At 41.6% G+C, this 19,958-nt stretch overlaps 1 protein-coding gene across 1 annotated transcript in view; it reads right to left on the minus strand.

The window, feature by feature from the left end:
* adamtsl3 (ADAMTS-like 3) overlaps positions 1-19,958 on the minus strand; it is a 189,594-nt gene that overhangs the window by 152,632 nt on the left and 17,004 nt on the right. Inside the window, exon 3 of the mRNA XM_056381340.1 lies at positions 5,568-5,687. Coding sequence (XP_056237315.1) covers positions 5,568-5,687 — 120 coding nt within the window. The remainder of the gene's footprint in view (positions 1-5,567; positions 5,688-19,958) is intronic.

Below are 19,958 nucleotides of genomic sequence, written 5' to 3' on the forward strand. Positions count from 1 at the left end.
TCACACATACACTGTCCTGCTGCCAGAAATACTCACTAGTGTGTGTGTGTGTGTGTGTGTGTGTGTGTGTGTATGTATTAATCTGCCAATGAAAACAGTCCCCAACAAATGCACTATAACTTCCTGTTTGAGTAACATTACTGAAAACAACAGTGCCCTATGGTTACATGCCCCCCCTCTTCTAATCATGTGATCCTCCAATGTCACTGACTCATGGTCTGTGTTTTTCCTCTCTCCAGGTGATGCTGCTCAGGTTGATTGAGGAGCCAATAAAGACAGGGAGAGGACTCTAGTTTTGTCTCTTTTCATTCCTGGCCTGACAGCAGCAGCAGCAGCAGCAGCAGCAGCAGCAGCAGCAGAAGCGGCGGCAGCGGCGGCAGCAGCGGCAGAAGCGGCAGCAGCGGCAGCAGCGGCAGAAGCGGCAGCAGCAGCAGCGGCAGCAGCGGCAGCATCGGCAGCAGCGGCATCAGCGGCAGCAGCGGCAGCATCAGCAGCAGCAGCAGCAGCAGCAGAAGCAGCAGCAGCAGCAGCAGCGGCAGCAGCATCAGCGGCGGCGGCAGCAGCAGCGGCGGCAGCAGCAGCAGCGGCAGCAGCAGCGGCAGCAGCGGCAGCGCAGCGGCAGCAGCAGCGCGGCAGCAGCAGCAGCGGCAGCAGCAGAAGCGGCAGCAGCGGCAGCGGCAGCAGCAGCGGCGGCAGCAGCAGCAGCGGCAGCAGCAGAAGCGGCAGCAGCGGCAGCGGCAGCGGCAGCGGCGGCAGCAGCAGCAGCGGCAGCAGCAGAAGCGGCAGCAGCGGCAGCGGCAGCGGCAGCAGCAGCAGAAGAGTGACCAAATGTAGCTTTTCGTTGTATTTTCCTTTACCCTTTTCTGGTGGGTCCAGTGGTTCAGTGTTTGCAGTTTTATTTCTGTTGTTAACGGTTTCGTTTGGGGTTGTTTGGTTAGGGTAGAGGGAAGAACCCGGTTCCGACGACCCTGTAAGGGTTGGACCAGGCAAACTGGAGAACATAGGCAAAATCTCCAGTTTGTAACAATAAGACCCTGTCTATTGATATTTGCTTGTTAATTATATAGAAAAGTAACATCAAAAGGACTGATTATGACTAATGTGTGAATCCTGTCCTCTCTGTGCCATGCTTGAATACACACACACACACACAAACTAGTCTTTTGCCCTTTCACTCTGTCCCTCTCAATATAAGAGTCATAAAACCAACATTCCAATCCTGAGCAGTGACCAGAAGAACACTCTTCACAGACACAGATCTGAGGAATAATATAAAATGAAATATCTAACTGTTCTATAAAGCATGTTCTATAAAGCATGTGATGGTTCCATTTTATGGTCATAGTGGAAGACATATATGTGAGTTTATAGGTAAACTCTAGAATTGAATAATTCAAAAGTTCCAAGTTGAAACACAGGAGAAGACGAGTGACGCCCTTGAAACATGCGCCAGCCCCCAGGGGATAAAACAGTTGTGATCAATTCACACATTGCTCTTATTTCCTAGCTTTTAGACATGGCTCTTAGTTATTTGGTTCTAAGTTATTGGCTCTATGTCATCAGCTCTTAGCCTTGCTTTTTGCCATTTTGCACTTTATCGTTTCGTCCGTATCCTTTATTCTTTCTTTGCCACAGGCTCCAAGTAACATCCTTTTTGTCTACATGCATGATCTTTTATTTTATAAGCCAAGTCAAAACCAACTGAACCAAAACAACAGAAGTGCTTCAGAGTAATTTTGTAACTTTTTAATTGTTATCACATTTTTTTGAAGGATTTTGACAGTCATCTGGCCAACACCAGTCTCCTGTAGTTATCCAGCCAAAGTTAAGCACTTAGAGTTTATTTCGCATTAACCAGCAAGAGACGCCAGCAGATAACATCTGCACGACCGCCTGCAGAGAAGCCGAGCAGAAATCAAGAGTGCCCGAGACAGAAAGTCTCCTGGCAAACTCCACCAGAGCTGAACCGCTGAGACACCGGCAGAATCCGTCATCGTGATAACGGGACACGGCCTCCAGGAGAATCCACCTAGACCCCGCGTCTCCAGGGTTACCACGGCAACCACAGCCACCTGGGTTACAGCCAAGGGTCTCCAGCTACAGCACAACTCACAGTAGGCCGGTCTTAACACTCATGATGGGGTTGATGTCGAAATATAGCAATATTTAATCATCAGATCTCATTCGTAGACGTAGTATCATTAGCTGTATAGCCATAGTATATAGCCATAACATATTCTCTCCCACCATTGCCAACTCATCACACTGCTCATTTCATTATTATTTTCATCTTTGTGATTATCATATATGTCTGCCAGTGGACGTGAGAGGAGAAGATCCCTGGACACTTAAAACTCCTGGGATCACAGGTCAGGAATGCCTTAAGATTTGTAGCACAATGGTTATGGCTAAAGAGGGGGGAGCGGTGGGGCAGCCACTTGGATCAGGTCAGGCCAGATCAACCCAGCCAGGGAGCTAACAAGATGAGTCACTATTTTAGTTGGAATGATCATTTTTTTCATTAAATTTTCACTGAAACACATAAAAATGATGATGATGATGTGATATTGCACATCATTATATTTTAAAAATATTTTGATTAATTGTTCAGTTCTAATATCAAGTGTTCACAGCACGTATTAGTCACAATAGTCAAAGATCACTGTTCAAAAATATGGAAATAAAGGAATATATCTTGTACCAAGAACTTTTGGCTCCTCCTGTATTTTCAGGTGACCAGCCCCAACTACACAGGAAGTGTTAAATCAAATATGCTCCTGTTTTAATCAATCCAGCTGTCTACACAGCTGCATAGTGGCTTGTTTCAGTCACGCCATTTACCTGCACACATGAATCAATATGCATTTTCATGCTTTTTTATTCTCCTGTGTTTTATGCATGTAACTACTCTGATTGTGTATTGAGCAGGTGATCTACAACACATCACTAGATACAGATGGAGCACTAAGCTGCTGCTGCTCTTCTCATGTGCTGTTCATGCTACAAATGCTGTGTAAACACAGTGTCAGTGGAGGAGGAGGGGATTATAAAAGTGCCGAAGGAAAGAAGGAGACAGTGTGCATCCTATGTTAGGTGAATGAATCACAACAACACATCAGATCCTCTTTGGATTGTGATATACTGAAATTAAAATGTACTTTTTATCTGGGGATGGCTGGTAGCTCCATGGGACCTTTACTCTAAGTACTACCCAGCTGATCTGCTAAACTACTCAGCTGATCTGCTAAACTACCCAGCTGATCTGCTAACTACCCAGCTGATCTGCTAACTACCCAGCTGATCTGCTAAACTACCCAGCTGATCTGCTAACTACTCAGCTGATCTGCTAAACTACCCAGCTGATCTGCTAACTACTCAGCTGATCTGCTAAACTACTCAGCTGATCTGCTAAACTACTCAGCTGATCTGCTAAACTACTCAGCTGATCTGCTAACTACCCAGCTGATCTGCTAAACTACCCAGCTGATCTGCTAACTACCCAGCTGATCTGCTAACTACCCAGCTGATCTGCTAACTACCAGCTGATCTGCTAACTACTCAGCTGATCTGCTAAACTACCCAGCTGATCTGCTAACTACTCAGCTGATCTGCTAACTACCCAGCTGATCTGCTAACTACCCAGCTGATCTGCTAACTACTCAGCTGATCTGCTAGCTGGCGCTCTACATCCACATGAAGCAGAATGTAGGACAGACAGTGAACTAGAAAGTGACAGATCATTAATAAGCATCTTGGTGGGAAAAACACAGTAGGCAGCGCTGCTGACACATAAATGCACCTGCGGCGCACTGACAAGGTGTAATAACTGGAGCATGCATTAGTTAGCACACCCAGCTCCTACAGCCTGCTGTAGTGAGTAAGATGTAGATCAGAGAACGTACGGTCCTCTACCAGCTTCTGATCCAACACTCAACATGGGGCTACATGGAGCTTAAACACGTGTGTGCGCATGTTTGAGTCTGTGTGTTTGTCTACACAACAGGGGTCATTTTCAATTAAATTTACCCAACTGAGGTTTTCTGGAGGCGTACCAAAACAAGGCTCAGAAAAGCAGGGCTTGTTTTGAAAAGCTTGGCTTGAGTTAGCCTGACCAACTGAAGCTCTGTGTCATAAAGTTGTAGAACTAAAAAGATCAGACAAGCATACCATAAATCCATATAAATCCAATCCAGCACATTAAATGTCCGACAGAACTTCTATCATTAACACATCAGGACAGAATTTATGGCAGCATGTTGTACCTCAGTGGTGAGCTGACACTGTGTTGGCTCAGTTTGTTGCAGCACTGCACATACACTCCCCTCCAAAAGTATTGGAACAGTGAGGCCAATTCCTTTATTTTTGCCGTAGACTGAAAACATTTGGGTTTGACACCAAAAGATGAATATGAGACAAGAGATCAACATTTCAACTTTTATTTCCAGGTATTTACATCCGGATCTGATACACAACTTAGAAGATAGCATTATTTGTAATGGAACACCAAATTCTTATGTGAGCAAAAGTAATGGATCAGATAGACTTAAAATACACTAAAGTGTATAAGACTTAATATTTATTTGCAAATCCTTTGCTTGCAATAACTGCATCAAGCCTGTGACCTCATTGACATCACCAAACTTTTGCATTCTTCTTCAGTGATGCTTTTCCAGACTTTCACCGCAGCCTCTTTCAGATGTTTGTTTTGGTGGGTTACTCCCTTCAGTCTCTTCTTTAGCAGGTAAAATGCTCTGTAGGGTTTAAGTCTGGAGATTGACTTGGCCAGTCTAAAACCTTCCACTTCTTGCCCCTGATGAACTCCTTTGTTGTTTTTGCAGTGTGTTTTGGGTCATTATCTTGCTGCATGATGAAGGATCTCTCAATCAGTTTGGTTGCATCTTTCTTTAAATTGGCAGATCATTTTGCTGCTGCCATCATGTGTTACATCATCAATGATGTAATGGTCTACCCATTCGATGTCTGTTACTTAGTACACCAGTGGTTTCTTTCTTCTTCAGGACATTCCAAATGGTTGTACTGGCTATGGCCAATGTTTGTGCAATGGCTCTAATTGATTTTCCATCTTCTCTCAGCTTCACAATTGCTTTTTTTTCACCCATAGACAGCTCTCTGGTTTTCATGTTAGTTACACCTCTAACTATAAATGCTATATATAAAAACTATAAAATCCAAATCTGAAACTGAGCGTAGACATTCAGTGCTATTTATTGTTTGAATAATCAATGTAATAGGACACACCTGGGCAACAATACACACCTGTCAGTCACATGTTCCAATACTTTTGCTCACATGAAAATGGGTGTGTTCAAAATAAAAGGTGCTATCTTCTAAGTTGTGTATCAGATCCAGATGTAAATACCTGGAAATAAAAGCTGAAATGTTGATCTCTTGTCTCATATTCATCTTTTGGTGTCAAACCCAAATGTTTTCAGTCTACGGCAAAAATAAAGGAATTGGCCTCACTGTTCCAATACTTTTGGAGGGGAGTGTATTTAATTAATGTGAATTTTCTCTTGAAAAAAAGCAGTGAAGCGTGAGTGACCGACCTGGTCGTCGTATCTGTAGGTTAGAAACTGATCCTCTGTGGCGTCCTCCATGAAACTGCCCTGAGGTGAGAGGGCGAACTCCGGCAGGAACACTGCACTCTCCGGCTGACTCTCTGCACACTGACGATAACACACACACACACACACACACACACACACACACACACACACACACACACACACACACACACACACAGGCAGAGAGAGAATTTCAATGACTTAGAGTAAGATCATGAACATGCACCAAATCTGTAGCACACACACACACACACACACACACACACACACAGAGTGACAGACACAGATCCCTCTACACACTCGTTAAGAAGACCCCTCGTTCTGCCGCTTTTGCTTGTTTACACTGAACCAAACAACAACAACACAATGCCGCCCGAGTGTTTTGCTTTCAGATAGCCACAGACTCAGAGGCCTGACGTGTGACTCAACAGTGTGTGTGCCTGTCTCTCCCTCTCACACAGACCTGGATCTGGTTCTGTGACCAATTCGTTCTCCTCCTCAACTCACAGGAGAGAAAAGCTGTGATCAGATGTGACCAAGCTGATTCTTCACAAACTCTGCTCCACCGTCAGTCTCATGCTGGATGTTTGAGAGACAGAGAGAGACTTTGTGAGTGTGTGTGTCCTGGCCACTTGAACTGTGTGTGAGAGAGATGATCCGCCATTAAGATTAATGGGAGTGGTGTCTCCTACAGGCTTTTAGAGCCACTTAGAGACAGACACAGCAGAAGTGCCACTGGTATGTGTTTCCCTGGGGAGTGTCTGAGAAATGGCACACTTTCATCACTAACCTCTTGACTCTCTCTCTTTAGTTCTCTCTCTCTCTCTCTCTCTCAGATTCATCTGCTATACTGTGATGACCACAACTCAGTACATCAGCAGGTTTTTACCAGCAGCTGAATTATCCACAGAGGTGTCCTCCTCTCCATAACAAACACACCAAGATTAAAACCAGTAGAAACACCTATAAAGCAGTTTAGCTTTAAAAAGCAGAGATTCAGCGACGCTCTTCAGTGACACAGGACAGGACGTCTCCAGCAGCTGGGAGCTGAGCTGTCTAACATTTCCTCAGCTTGTTTCTCTGATAACTTCAGATCCAGACGTCCTGCGACTAAAATCCTTCATCTGCTTCAAATGTATTTTCATACATCAACATATGAGAGGTAACAGTTACACTGCTGTAGATTTAAGTCCCTGTACTCACCCATTAGAAGCTCATACACAGACCCTGACAGACACAAACCAACTGTGTCCCAGTTTTACACAAGCTCACACACATCAGATGCCAGTGTGGACAGAGCTCTGGTCTGACTGAATGTACTGGACCAACAGGAAATGATGCAGGACGTCAGCTGACCGTCACACTGTGAGAACACTGAAAATATTATTTACCAATTTAATTTATATTCCCCAATTTATTTATTTGATTTAAAGTTGAATCAATTAGTTGATCCACAGAAAAATAGCTTGCAACTATTTTGAAAATGTATTCACTGCTGTGATGCTGAAAATCCTCGGGGTCCTGCTTGTGAGGACTCTCTTTTTTTCTCTTTTCAAGACAGTTAGACTGAATATCTGAAGATGTCCTAATGGATCTGATGCAATTTTTTGATATTTTCTGATATTTTTTGTACCAAAAATGTCATTAGTTTCTTGAAATAATAATGCAAACAATAATAAAAATATTATATATAAATTTCATCCTCCGGGCCCCACATTCTGTACACACAGTCATTAAAAACCCTGTTCAAGTCCAGATCCCTGTTCTAATGAGAGTACAGCCAATCAAGCTAATGTTAGCCTTCAGCTGCTAGGAGTCCATGCTTTTCTGACATCGCATTTTGTTTGGATTAAACATGTTGCTGCTAACTGAATCATCCACTTGCTGAAAAAAACTTGTTGTTAAGAGGTTGAAAAAAAAAATGATGTCACTCACGCAGGTGAGAGGAGAGAGCTCATTGGCCAGATTAGGATTTTCCAGCAGGCCTTACTCCATAACTTTTGAGAAGAATGTAACCAAATTAAATAAATGATGGGTAAAAAATAATAGTTCTCTTGAATAAATAATTAAGTTTTGAAACATTTCAATAATAAAAAAAAATATTTATAAAAATATAAAAAAAGTGCATTCAAGATCAACAGTGGCTGACTTGATGGTGAACCTGTACTGCCAGTGACTTCAGCAGGGGAGTATAAAATGGCTCTACTTCCTGTAGCATAAGTGAGCTCAGTACGGCTGTGACACAGCAGCAGGTTGTTCACACAACTTATGACCTAAAAACGACAGTGTTACCCTCAATATGTGACTGTATGTGACAAACATGACTGATTTTACCAAATCTGTTCACACTGTTTACTCCCCATACAACATGTTGTTCTAAAACACGTTAAGACCAGACACATGAAATTAAATCTCAATAATGTTTTATGAAAACATGGAGGGTGATGGGTGAAGGTGTAGGCCTATGGGGAGAAAGGTCACATACACAAAGTAAGTAAGTATTTATTTCTGTTACAGTGAGAACCATAGACTTGAAAATGAGGGTCTCCGTGTTGTCAGGAGGTGAAAAAAAAAGAAATCGAAAGAATAAAAAATATGACCATTACTTCTTTTACAGCAACAAACTCTGAACCTAACAGTTTTAGCTTTCTGAAATGAAAAACTATAATGTTGCTGTCCATATTTTAAAAACAATGAGCTGCCAGAAGAAGGAGATTAAATAAACTGAGAGAACCATAAAAGAGGATCATGTTATGTGTGTCAGTGAAGCCTTCAGCCAATCATGATAAAGCGCTGTCGTCACAGAGGTGGCCGTTACAGCCAGAGGAGAGACACTGCAGCACCTGCCTCAAAAAACTGAAGGCGCCTTGTTCCTGGGAGGTTTTAATGTCATGTGATATGGTGACGCTGCGCAGCGCAGCACCGGTGAAAGTCAAAATTTCTAACCAGTATGCATCACTTCAAGTCAGTGCATTAAGTCCAACGCACTTAAAGACTATGATTCATAATCCCAAGTGTGATGGACCCCTGACAGCTACTGGGCCTCAGTGCAGTGCAATGGCTGAACTATGGACAATTATGCCAATGGTAACAACGTGCTTCCAGTTCCTGTTGGAGAACTCGAGAGTGTCCCAAAACTCTGTGTTATTTTGTATTCCCAAACCCTCCCCGTTAACGAAGAGACCTTCAACACTCGTGAGTGTGAGTCCTCAAAGAGTTATATTCTGTGACAGAGTGGGAGGGTGCAGGGGCCAGATAGGAATTGGACTGGGCCAATAAGTGCATCCCAGCCAGGTCCATCACCTTTTTGTGTCCCTTGGAAACACATTGTCGTTTGTGCTACTTGTTGCACATTTGTCCATTTGGTTGTGTTGTGAGTATTTGCATGTTTTCTTAAGCTGCAGCATGTTGAGCTCTCTGGGCCACTGTGTGGTGCCATTTTGTTTCAATGTTTAACACTTTACAAGATCATTTCTATGGAGGACATGGACTCATAAGGTTTGATTTTGGCCCCCTGCATTATTCACTGTGTATCTCTGCATAGAGACACAGCAGGGGAATATAATGATCAAAAGCAGAGCTGAGCACTCACTGCAGGAGTGTGTGAAACATCCATCCTGTACAGCTGTTCCTATTGTCATTAAAAGAATGTTTAAGGTTGCATTAATCATCTTTGTCCACTGGGGGCACAGAACGTCAAAACAAGCTAGCAAACATACAGCCACCACATATCCCCAGCTTCTAACTTTATCATGGCTAATGTATTAGTAAATATTTGTCAACTTACTCGTCCAGCAGACACTGAGACATTAGTTTCCATTTTAAGTCATGTGTCTGTCCAGCTGACACATATTAGCACAATATTCAGTCTCCTTTTAGCTCTGTTTTTGTCAGAAGTATCTGCTGTGTAGCAGAGTTCACCTGCTGGTCACTAATTTTGTCATTTGTTGCTGGGCAGGAGGTGAACAGGAGGTTTATCATTCAAGCTCTCGCCAAACGAGTTCACACAGTGCTGATTACGCCCACAGGTAAATCTGTGTTCTGCAGTATACCAGAGTTTTAAATCGGGTGTCTGTGGTGACTTTCCTGTGCTGTGCACTGGTTGAAATGTGTTTTACATCAATCATAGAGTTTGCCAGAGTTGAAGAGGGTGTTCTGCTGTCATAGTGTAAAGATTTGTCAAGGCTCAATTAAGCACTGGACAGACAGCTGTGTTATGTGTCCCCCTTCAAAAAATCCAGGGAACAACATACAGCTGTCAGGTGCTTGTGTTGAGCCTCCAGATATGTTCACAGTGTACATACAGATAACAGAACATGGTGTCAGGAGGTGCAATCGTCGCCACGGAGACGAAACAGCTACAGCAGCAGTAGGGAGGAGCCTGTGGTGTAAAAACTAAGAAAAGTTTCTGATGCTCCCAATAAAAAAAGAAACTCTGGGTTCAGAGAAAGGATCACAGTCTGAAGAAGAAACTGATTGACGGTGAGGACAGCAGACACTAACATTGTTGTGGCTCTTCCTCATTGGACTGAGAGGGCAGAAATGGGTGTCTCCTTACTGCTCTTGGACAGGTTGTGAAATATTAGTAATAGGTTATGAAACTATTACATTTACCTAAATAATGAATTATTATCTTGCAACCTCACACAATTAGCAGGTGCCCAGTAATGGTGGCACTGTAGCTCCTCCCTGCCTTAGCACCTCCTTCATCCCTTTTTGTTTCCTTGCTTACTTCACTTGTTTCCTCTTTACCTCTTCATTTCATCTCTTTCCTTCTCTCATTTGCCATCTTACTGTCCTCTTGCTTCCTTTCTTCTATCCATGTATCCTGAATAACTTCCTTCTCTCCTTGCTTTATTGTTTATTTCCTTCCTCCTTCTTGTGTCCCTTATTTCCTACATTATTGCTTTCTTTCTCGTGTTTTTCTTTTTTACTTATGTCCTTCTTTCTAAGCATGTTGGTTCTTTTTTCACCATTTTACCCATTGCTACCAACAGTTCGATTGTTGTGATCGAAAGACTAAAACAAATTCTTCCTTTTCTTATGCTGGACTAAATGAAGGTTCAGAAACATGTTTTCTAATGTCATCTACAGATAAAGAGCTTGGTGGACGTGACAGACACCCACATTGTTCACAACAACATTGACTCATGAATGAGCAGGATCTGGTGTTAAGTCTTCTTAAGGCACTAAAACTGTGTTCTGCTTTTACTGAGGAGCACAGCAGTACAAGAGGAAGACTAAGCAAAAAGTTAGGTGATAGAGCTTTGAGAGATTAATGATGGTGCTGGGTGGACAATGAAGCTTCAGACTGGGCAGTCTCTTTAAAAATGGTCTTATATTTTCCAGACAGGTGATTGAGAGTGCCAAGTTCATGGATCAGATTCAGTGCATCAGACATAACAGGGGATGAGCTGAGGCTGTCTGAGTTACAAGGTTGACACACTGAGGATCACGATGGATATTCAAAGCAAGAGGAGGTTGCTTCTCTCTGAGAACTGCTTTAACTCCTACTTTCACTGGACATGTTTGCAGCTCCACCTTAGGTCGTAGGACAAGGGCAAGTCCAACTGCAGGAGGACATCAGTTGCCAACTGAGCCAAATCCTTTCCTGTTGTTGAAGACACCTCATATAGACCTGTAAAGTCTTCATGAGGCACACGATCATGATCCACATAACAGATACATATGGCCTGTGCAATATTTGCAATTCTCCTAAGGATGGCGTTGGCCATGGTATTCAAAATCACATTTTGAATTTCAGCACCTGTGTAATTGTTTGAGTTCTTACTGAGGCATCTCTTCAGCACATCATCATCCTCTGATCTGAACTGCAGAAGCTACCTCAGTTTGCCCTCACCACTGTCATGGCCACACAGAGCTAGACCTTGGCGAGCAAAGAAAACAACCTGACTGAATTATTTTGAGCCCCTCTTTGCTGCTCCTCCCTGGCAGTGGATAGCTGTGTTTCAACACTTCTTTGTTGGTATATGTATGTTGTGTGCTTGACTCCGTGGTGTCAATTGCTTTTTTCTACTTTCTAAAACTAGCTGACACAAAGGCTTGAGGCATATTTTTTGCTATTCTGTCTTTTGAAGGGTTCCATGCAATAAAAACAAGAGACGCCATTTACACTGGGAGAATAATGAAGCCATGTACAGTCCCTGAATCATGTCTCCTGAAATCATCTTATTTTCTGGTCTTATTTGGAAGTTGCTGGTGTAGGATGACTCTTGGGTCAGGCTGATTTGGCTTGTTATATATCTCATCCTGGCTCTCACTCTCAACGTCTAACTTTGCCTCTTCCTCCTAGAAACAAAGGTGACAAATTGAATGGGCCTATAATTTTTTTACTGACAGAAATTTAATATTAGAGATGCCCTGTTCAATGTTTTTGGAATAAAATCATCATATTGTATCATATATTGAGATGCAGTATTATTATTATTATTATTATTATTATTATTATTATTATTATTATTATTATTATTATTATTATTATTATTATTATTATTATTATTATCATTATGGAGAGATCCCATCCTGAAGATCTACCAACATGCTCTACCGGTGACTGAAGTTAATCTGGGTGAACATATGGATCGTATTGGTTTGAGATAGACTTAGAAAATGTGGATTTGTCTTTTAAGCAAGTTGAAAGGCTCAGTAATCTGCTCTGTTTCAAATTGAGCAGTGAAAAGGCATGATCAAAGCAATAGGCTCCTTTTTAATAATGCAATGAAGCAAACCTTCCAAGTGTCACTGTATTGCCAAGACTGTTCACACAGTTATTCTGGGGAGAATAGTGAAATCACAATATTTCGTGATCACTTTCAATATATCAGTGTTGTCAGTGACGCTGACACTGAACCATAAGTGGAGCTGCCATTTAATTCGTAGGTCAAGCATACATCCAGCAATGAGAGTGATTCCTTCTGACCAGAGTCATTTGATTCATGTAAAATATTACTGTATTATGCAAGTTTACAAAAAGTGTGTCCAGACTATGGCTTGTTACTTCACAGAAAATAATTCATCTCTGACCTCCTCTGCCTTATTTCAAGAGCTGATGACTCACCCACTGTGTGAGAGAGTCTGTGCTGTTGCTCTGACAGCTGTTTGTTCTTATACACTGCTCTAATCAAGGTCAGTATGAACAGTATGAGTGTGTTGATACTGAAAATACAAAGTCATGTGTGAAAGGGGCGTGATTTGTCATCCCAGTAGAGGACTATGTCCATACTAGGCCACACACACACACACACAGATAGACGGAGACTCAAGTTGTCCTGCTGTGAAGTCAGAGTCACAGCCGTGCAGCGTGGCGTACAGCACTTCTCCTAATTGAGTTTACACACGAGTGGAAGGACAGTGTTAGGACAGCCTTCACGCTGCCAGCACCCTGCAGGGACTGGTTCACACTGGATCACTGGCTTACTTCAGAGGAGCCAATACTAGGGTAATAATACCAGGAAGGCAACCCCCATCCCAAGGGACAATATACCGTACTGCAGGCAGCTGGTACATAGTGAGGGACAGATTTAAAGCCAGCAGTGAAACTCCTGTAGAGCAGGTCACAAATCAAAACTGGAGTCTCTTCTCATCAAGAAGGGTGGAAGACAGAATTTGTTCAGCCCCAGAAACTGACCACAAATACTTAGGCAGAGGTTCTGAAACACCATCCAATAAAAATGCATCAGACCATTGATATGAGGGCTGGTGATGATTCAGTACATCCTCCTTGCTCATATTTTATTTATCTATTTTTGCTGTTTTAAGTTAACCTGGTCTTTGGTCATATAAAATGTGGCCTTGTGCAAGATATACAGTGATGCTCAGTAGTTGATTCTAAAGCCTAAACTTCTCTATCTCCTACATTGTGCCCTCTGATGCACAAGAATATTTGTATTTTTGGTGGCAATATTCAAGCTCCAGTTAACAAAAAACAATATACACTGTATGCATTAACAGCAATTTGCATTTTTCATACTGATGAAAGTAACATGCTGATTTAAGAGTTGCTATTTCTGTAAGTGCACTAAGAATAACCCGAATCACTGTGTCATCCTGTTTCATCCATGCATGTCAAGGTAAACACTCAGAGAAAGCAAATCCTTCAAGGTTGGATGGTGGGTCCAGGTGGGCGGGGCTTGGGGCATGGCTGAGGGCAGTGACTGCTTTGTTGTGACATCACAAAGTTCCAGAAGTCCTGACGGCTGGTTTTAAGGCTCAGTTTCTGAATACAGGCTGTGTGCATTTCTCTGTGGACTGAGGCTTTGATACTTTCACAGTATTAATACAGAACCTAGACCTGATCTATAATCAGAAAAACAACATTCTACATCATGGGACCTTTACCTACCTACTCACTTTGACAACCTTTAAAAAAAAAGGTTTCTGTATTTCTCACCTGTAAATGAATAGGGTGTATTTTCTCTTCTTTCCATCAACACATGAAACGGTCATAGACATTTATTTGTTCTTCTTCTAATTCAGCGTACAGGGCTGACTACTGTAAGATAATCTTTTCTTATTATAGAGGCTGAAAGAGTGAGATGAAAGGCTTTGATCTCATCATGTCTAAATATACAGGGTCTATTTTGAACAGCCAGTCCTCCACTGTAGTACACAGACCCATTTCTCTTTCTACAGTAATTTATTTATTTATTTATTTTTGTAATTAGTTCATGGGCTTCTTTTTTAACCAGCTACAATGTCAGTGTGTGGTTTGATACAACAGATATGCGTATACAGCAATGAGTGGTTAGTTTATACAGCGCATACAAGAGAGAGCGAGAGAGAGAGGACGACACACAGAAAAGGGCCACAGGCTCAAACCGGTTCAAGGCCTAAAAGCCGAAATGTCATGTGCTCCACCAGGTGAACCACCGGGGCCCGAGACAGACTGTCTTTCTTATTGAGTCTCTCACACAGAGCACAGCCTCCTTCTGGATCCACAATAGTTTAGTCTTTATTTACTTCAGCTCCAGAGCGTAACAGACTTTTATTACAGGCAGGTCTTTATGTCTAACTCCCTCTGTTTGATATGTAGAGTTGGTCATAGTCATTAGTACGAAGCCTCGTTAGTGATAACTTCTCTCTCTCTCTCCCTCTCTCCTGCTCTCTCTGTTCCGTGTGTCTTATGTTTAGTTCTTCCTCTGCCTCCTTTAGTAATAATGATACATGGAATGAAAGTAGTTTTATTTGCTGTAACGGAGGCGAGGCTCAGTGTATTGGAAATGATCCTCCTCTTCCCTGAAGTTCTCGAGCAGCCGGGAAACAAGGTGGAAATATAATCAGTCAGTCATTCAGTCAGTCAGCAACATTTGCGATTATATGGCTGTCCCCACTGTTCCGGTCCACCCAAGAAGATAATTTTAACATGATGATGACATGAGATAAAATTACATGAGTCACCAAACATCCACTGTGGACCATGAATCTACCAAAAATCTGACCATTAATTACATTGCTCTGAGCCAAATCCTGCTATCACCTTGTGTGGTTTTTACTAAAAATACACAATTTTTAAAAGGAGCAAATTTCTGTGAAGTGATTTTCACTATGATTTCTATGTTCTCTCTCTCTCTCTCTCTCTCCCACCACAGAGTTTCTAATTCACTTTGTAATTCAAAAATGATCAGATGTGGCCACTAACTACTCTGATGTAGAAGATGAGTTTTCAGACTCTGATGATCCATCAAGCCCTTCGTTTGCATCACATGCCCAACAAGTCTTCCAAACTGAATGATAACATACATGAATAAACTTTCCAATAGAAACACTGCATATCAGTGTCTTCTCATCTGACGGCCTTATTATAACTGTTATAAAACACCAGTTTGAACATTATTGATAGACCACTGCTAAGAATAAGGAGTTTGCCGGCCTGAGTCATGGTAACGTCTTCAGGAGCTTGAAGCCTTGGTGCATCTGTGACCAGAAGCTCATTCACATGTTGACTGACAGCCATGAGCTCCCACTCGTCAGTGGGGCGATGCTTGCTCAGAAACTCCAAATCAGAATATCTCTGCATTTCTGGCAGACTGTTCGATGAGTCTTAGTCACAGACGCCCTGACAAAACCTCCACCTCCACATTAAGATATGGTGTCTGAACTTAAAATATTAAAAAAAGATACATAGTGGAGCTTTAAGGTTAAAGAGGGATCATGGTCTGGGCTCTCAAGTTGTGGAATCTTTGTTGCCATGGTTTAAATGAACTACTTGGTTAGGGTTAAGTATATATCAAAGTCATGGAAACCAAAGTTGACTGTTGTAGTCACAGGCAACACACAGATAGTGACTCAGCTCCATATGACATCTTTAGGCTCTGCAACAACATCACACTTCTTACGCCACAATCTGTTCGTGACACATAACAGTCACTTCTCATCAGGTTAAACACAGTCTACAGTGGAGTCCAAAAGACTGAGACCACTTTCCCATTGTGGGATCTTTGGACCTCACTGTATGAGGAAACCTTTCAAGGGGGCTGTTCAGATCAGTTACTGTGGTAAAGACTGAATCAGTTCCTCTTCGATGGTGACTCCTGACCAAGTGGCAACCTTCCGTGACGTCACCCATTGGTTTGTTAACTGTCGTTTTGAAGCCTCGAGTTTGGCTTAATGGACGTCGCCATCTTGGTTTTTTGGAGCCAGAAGAAACCATATTTGGATAAGAGAGTGGAGCTGGGCATACGTGAGGGGTGGAGGGGTGGGTACAAAGATGCTGCTAACACAGTTAGCTTTCACAATTGTATAATAATAAGTAATAACTGTTAAAGTAGTCTTAGAAGCTAATTGCATACATCCGTATTTTGCAAATACTATATATGTGAGGAGTAACTTGTAATGTTATTGTAGCTGAAGTTAGCATGTGTGCTCACATTAAACTGTAAAACCACAGTGTAAAACATATTCTAACATTGTGTTTTCAATTGGTTCAGAAGAACAGACTTCAGAACAGCTTCTCGCTCAAACTGTGAGTCTGCTTCATGTAAACTGTGTCACACACGAAGACTGATGATGAGTAACAGCTCCTGGACTTTTTGCACCTTACCTCCATCACTTATGGACGGCTGCAATAGCTTACAGTCAACTAGTCAACAGACTGTTGCACTGTCCTCACTGAGCTGTGAAGTATTATCTTTATATTTCTACTATAATTTATAGTTATTACAATTTTTTGTGTCAGTTACAGTTGATTGCAAATTGCACACATTACTAATTCATCCATTTATTACATTCTTTTGTGCACCTCTCCAGTGGTGTAAATTGTTGAAATTAATGCAGTTTTAATGTGAAACAAAGTTTTTTATGAAGCTTTGCTTTGTTGATGGTTTTATGGAGCATGTCTGGTATGAATTTTAACAGTAGCAGCACGCACAGTATCGTAATCACACAACAACACAGTGCAATTTATCCTGAGGGACACGGATTTCTGAGCAAAATATGATCGATCTAATAGTTGTCAAGACACTTCACTGAAAACCAAACGTCGTCCTGTTGATGTTGCTAGAGGAAAAGTCCAAGTATCACAATAGTCAGGAGGAATCATCTTCTTTAAACCATGAATGTCTGTATTTCTTATGATATTTCGGCAGAAAACCTCTTACACTCCCCTCCAAAAGTATTGGAACAGTGAGGCCAATTCCTTTATTTTTGCTGTAGACTGAAAACATTTGGGTTTGACACCAAAAGATGAATATGAGACAAGAAATCAACATTTTAGCTTTTATTTCCAGGTATTTACATCTGGATCTGACACACAACTTAGAAGATAGCATTATTTGTAATGGAACACCAACTTCTTAGGTGAGCAAAAGTATTGGAACAGATAGACTTAAAATAGATTTAAGTGAATAAGACTTAATATTTATTTGCAAATCCTTTGCTTGCAATAACTGCATCAAGCCTGTGACCCACTGACATCACCAAATCTTTGCATTCTTCTTTTGTGATGCTTTTCCAGACTTTCACCGCAGCCTCTTTCAGTTGATGTTTATTTTGGGGGGTTACTCCCTTCAGTCTCCTCTTTAGCAGGTAAAATGCTCTGTAGGGTTTAAGTCTGGAGATTGACTTGGCCAGTCTAAAACCTTCCATTTCTTGCCCCTGATGAACTCCTTTGTTGTGTTTGCAGTGTGTTTTGGGTCATTATCTTGCTGCATGATGAAGGATCTCCCAATCAGTTTGGTTGCATCTTTCTTTAAATTGGCAGACAAAATGTTTCTGTAGACTTCTGAGTTCATTTTGCTGCTGCCATCATGTGTTACATCATCAATGAAGATTAATGAGCTCGTTCCAGAAGAAGCCATGCAAGCCCAAGCCATGACATTACCTCCACCGTGTTTCACAGATGAGCTTGTATGTTTGGGATCATGAGCAGATCATTTCTTTCTCCAAACTTTAGCCTTTCCATCACTTTGGTAAAAGTTAACCTTTGTCTCATCAGTCCATAAAACTTTGTCCCAGAATGTTTGAGGCTCGTCTCTGTACGTTTTGGAAAATTCCAGCCTGGCCTTCCTGATGGTTTGCATCTTCTGGTGTAGCCTCCGTACTTTTGTTCAAGAAGTCTTCTGCAAACAGTAGATTCTGGTACCTTCACTCCTGCCCTCTGGAGGTTGTTGCTGATGTCACTAAGAGTTGTTTTAGCGTCTTTCTTTACAGCTGTCACAATGTTTCTGTCGTCAACTGCTGCTGTTTTCCTCTGTCTACCCATTCGACGTGTGTTACTTAGTACACCAGTGGTTTCTTTCTTCTTCAGGACATTCCAAATGGTTGTACTGGCTATGGCCAATGTTTGTTCAATGGCTCTGATTGATTTTCCATCTTCTCTCAGCTTCACCCATAGACAGCTTGCTGGTTTTCATGTTGGTTACACCTATAACTATAAATGCAGTCTGCACATGCAAAACCCAAATCTGAAACTGAGCCTAGACATTCAGTGCTATTTATTGTTTGAATAATCAGTGTAATAGGACACACCTGGGCAACAAAACACACCTGTCAGTCACACGTTCCAATACCTTTGCTCACATGAAAAATTGGTGTGTTCAAACAAAAGGTGCTATCTTCTAAGTTGTGTATCAGATCCAGATGTAAATACCTGGAAATAAAAGCTGAAATGTTGATCTCTTGTCTCATATTCATCTTTTGGTGTCAAACCCAAATGTTTCAGTCTACAGCAAAAATAAAGGAATTGGCCTCACTGTTCCAATACTTTTGGAGGGGAGTGTATATCAAAATTGGTAGGCTCTACAGTTCATTGCTGCTCTCCAATTACTGTGGAAATTGGCAGCATGTCTCCTACCATTGCTGGCTCTTAATTGTCAGTTAGCCGTTGTCATGGGAAACGGCCATTCAGAGGCATGAAGCTTTCATGTTTTCACAAACATGTCCTTAAAACTCTTTCAGTCATTGTAGTATGATTATAAGAAAAAATAAAGTTGAACTTTAAGTTTCACAACATAGTGGTGAATAAAATCAATAAATGAATGAATCCTTATCTTGACTTTAAGAGACAGTTGAGAGCAGCCAGATCATGTCTATCAGACACAGACATGATCTGACTGTGTTTTCAGGACTAATTTACCACAAGGACAGAGGTGAGAACTCGAAGACAGCTCTGCTCCACTGCATCTCCACTCTGCTCTCACACCTCATCTCATTTTAAAGTATTAAGTAAAAAGATGAAAGATCAAAATGTGTTCCCACACTCATTCCACCTCACAGTAGTGTTAAGTATACAGTATATTTCCATTTTAGTGTACAATATATAAAATATGTTTATAATTCACATTTACTTAACTAGACATTTTGCAAACACCCACCATTCCTTAATTCAATTGTAGTGTATTTTTATTACAATATTGAAAAGCATAATCACCTATTGTAAAACAATATGTGTGTTTTTTACCCAAACACACACACAGGAGGTTGAAGTATTTCTTTTAGACCTGTCTGCAAAGCCTTCTTTCTGGCCTCCAAGTTACAGCCGCAGAAGGTTAGAGGAGCTTGTCTGTGACAAACAAGTCCAACAAAAACTCACTGTTGCTCACAACGCTATTCATGTGCAGTGGCAGAGTGGGACTTGTGTCTCGGACAGAGCCCACCAAACCCACCTGGAGACTCCCCATCACATTTTAGAATAATGTAGTAAACAGAGGATAAATTAGCTGTTACAATAGAATAATACGTGAAATAGAAACACATACACATCAATTATTCATAAAAGTGTGATGATGAGTCTGATGATTTTGTTACTGTAGTTTGTTGTGAGAAAACACCCTTCCACATTACAATCCACAACTACAACAAAAAAGTAGCTACTGTCTGAAAAATAACCATTAATAAAAACTGAAGTGATCAGTCAGG

This window comes from Seriola aureovittata, chromosome 1, assembly GCF_021018895.1.
Source record: "Seriola aureovittata isolate HTS-2021-v1 ecotype China chromosome 1, ASM2101889v1, whole genome shotgun sequence".
In the NCBI taxonomy this organism is placed as follows: domain Eukaryota; kingdom Metazoa; phylum Chordata; class Actinopteri; order Carangiformes; family Carangidae; genus Seriola; species Seriola aureovittata.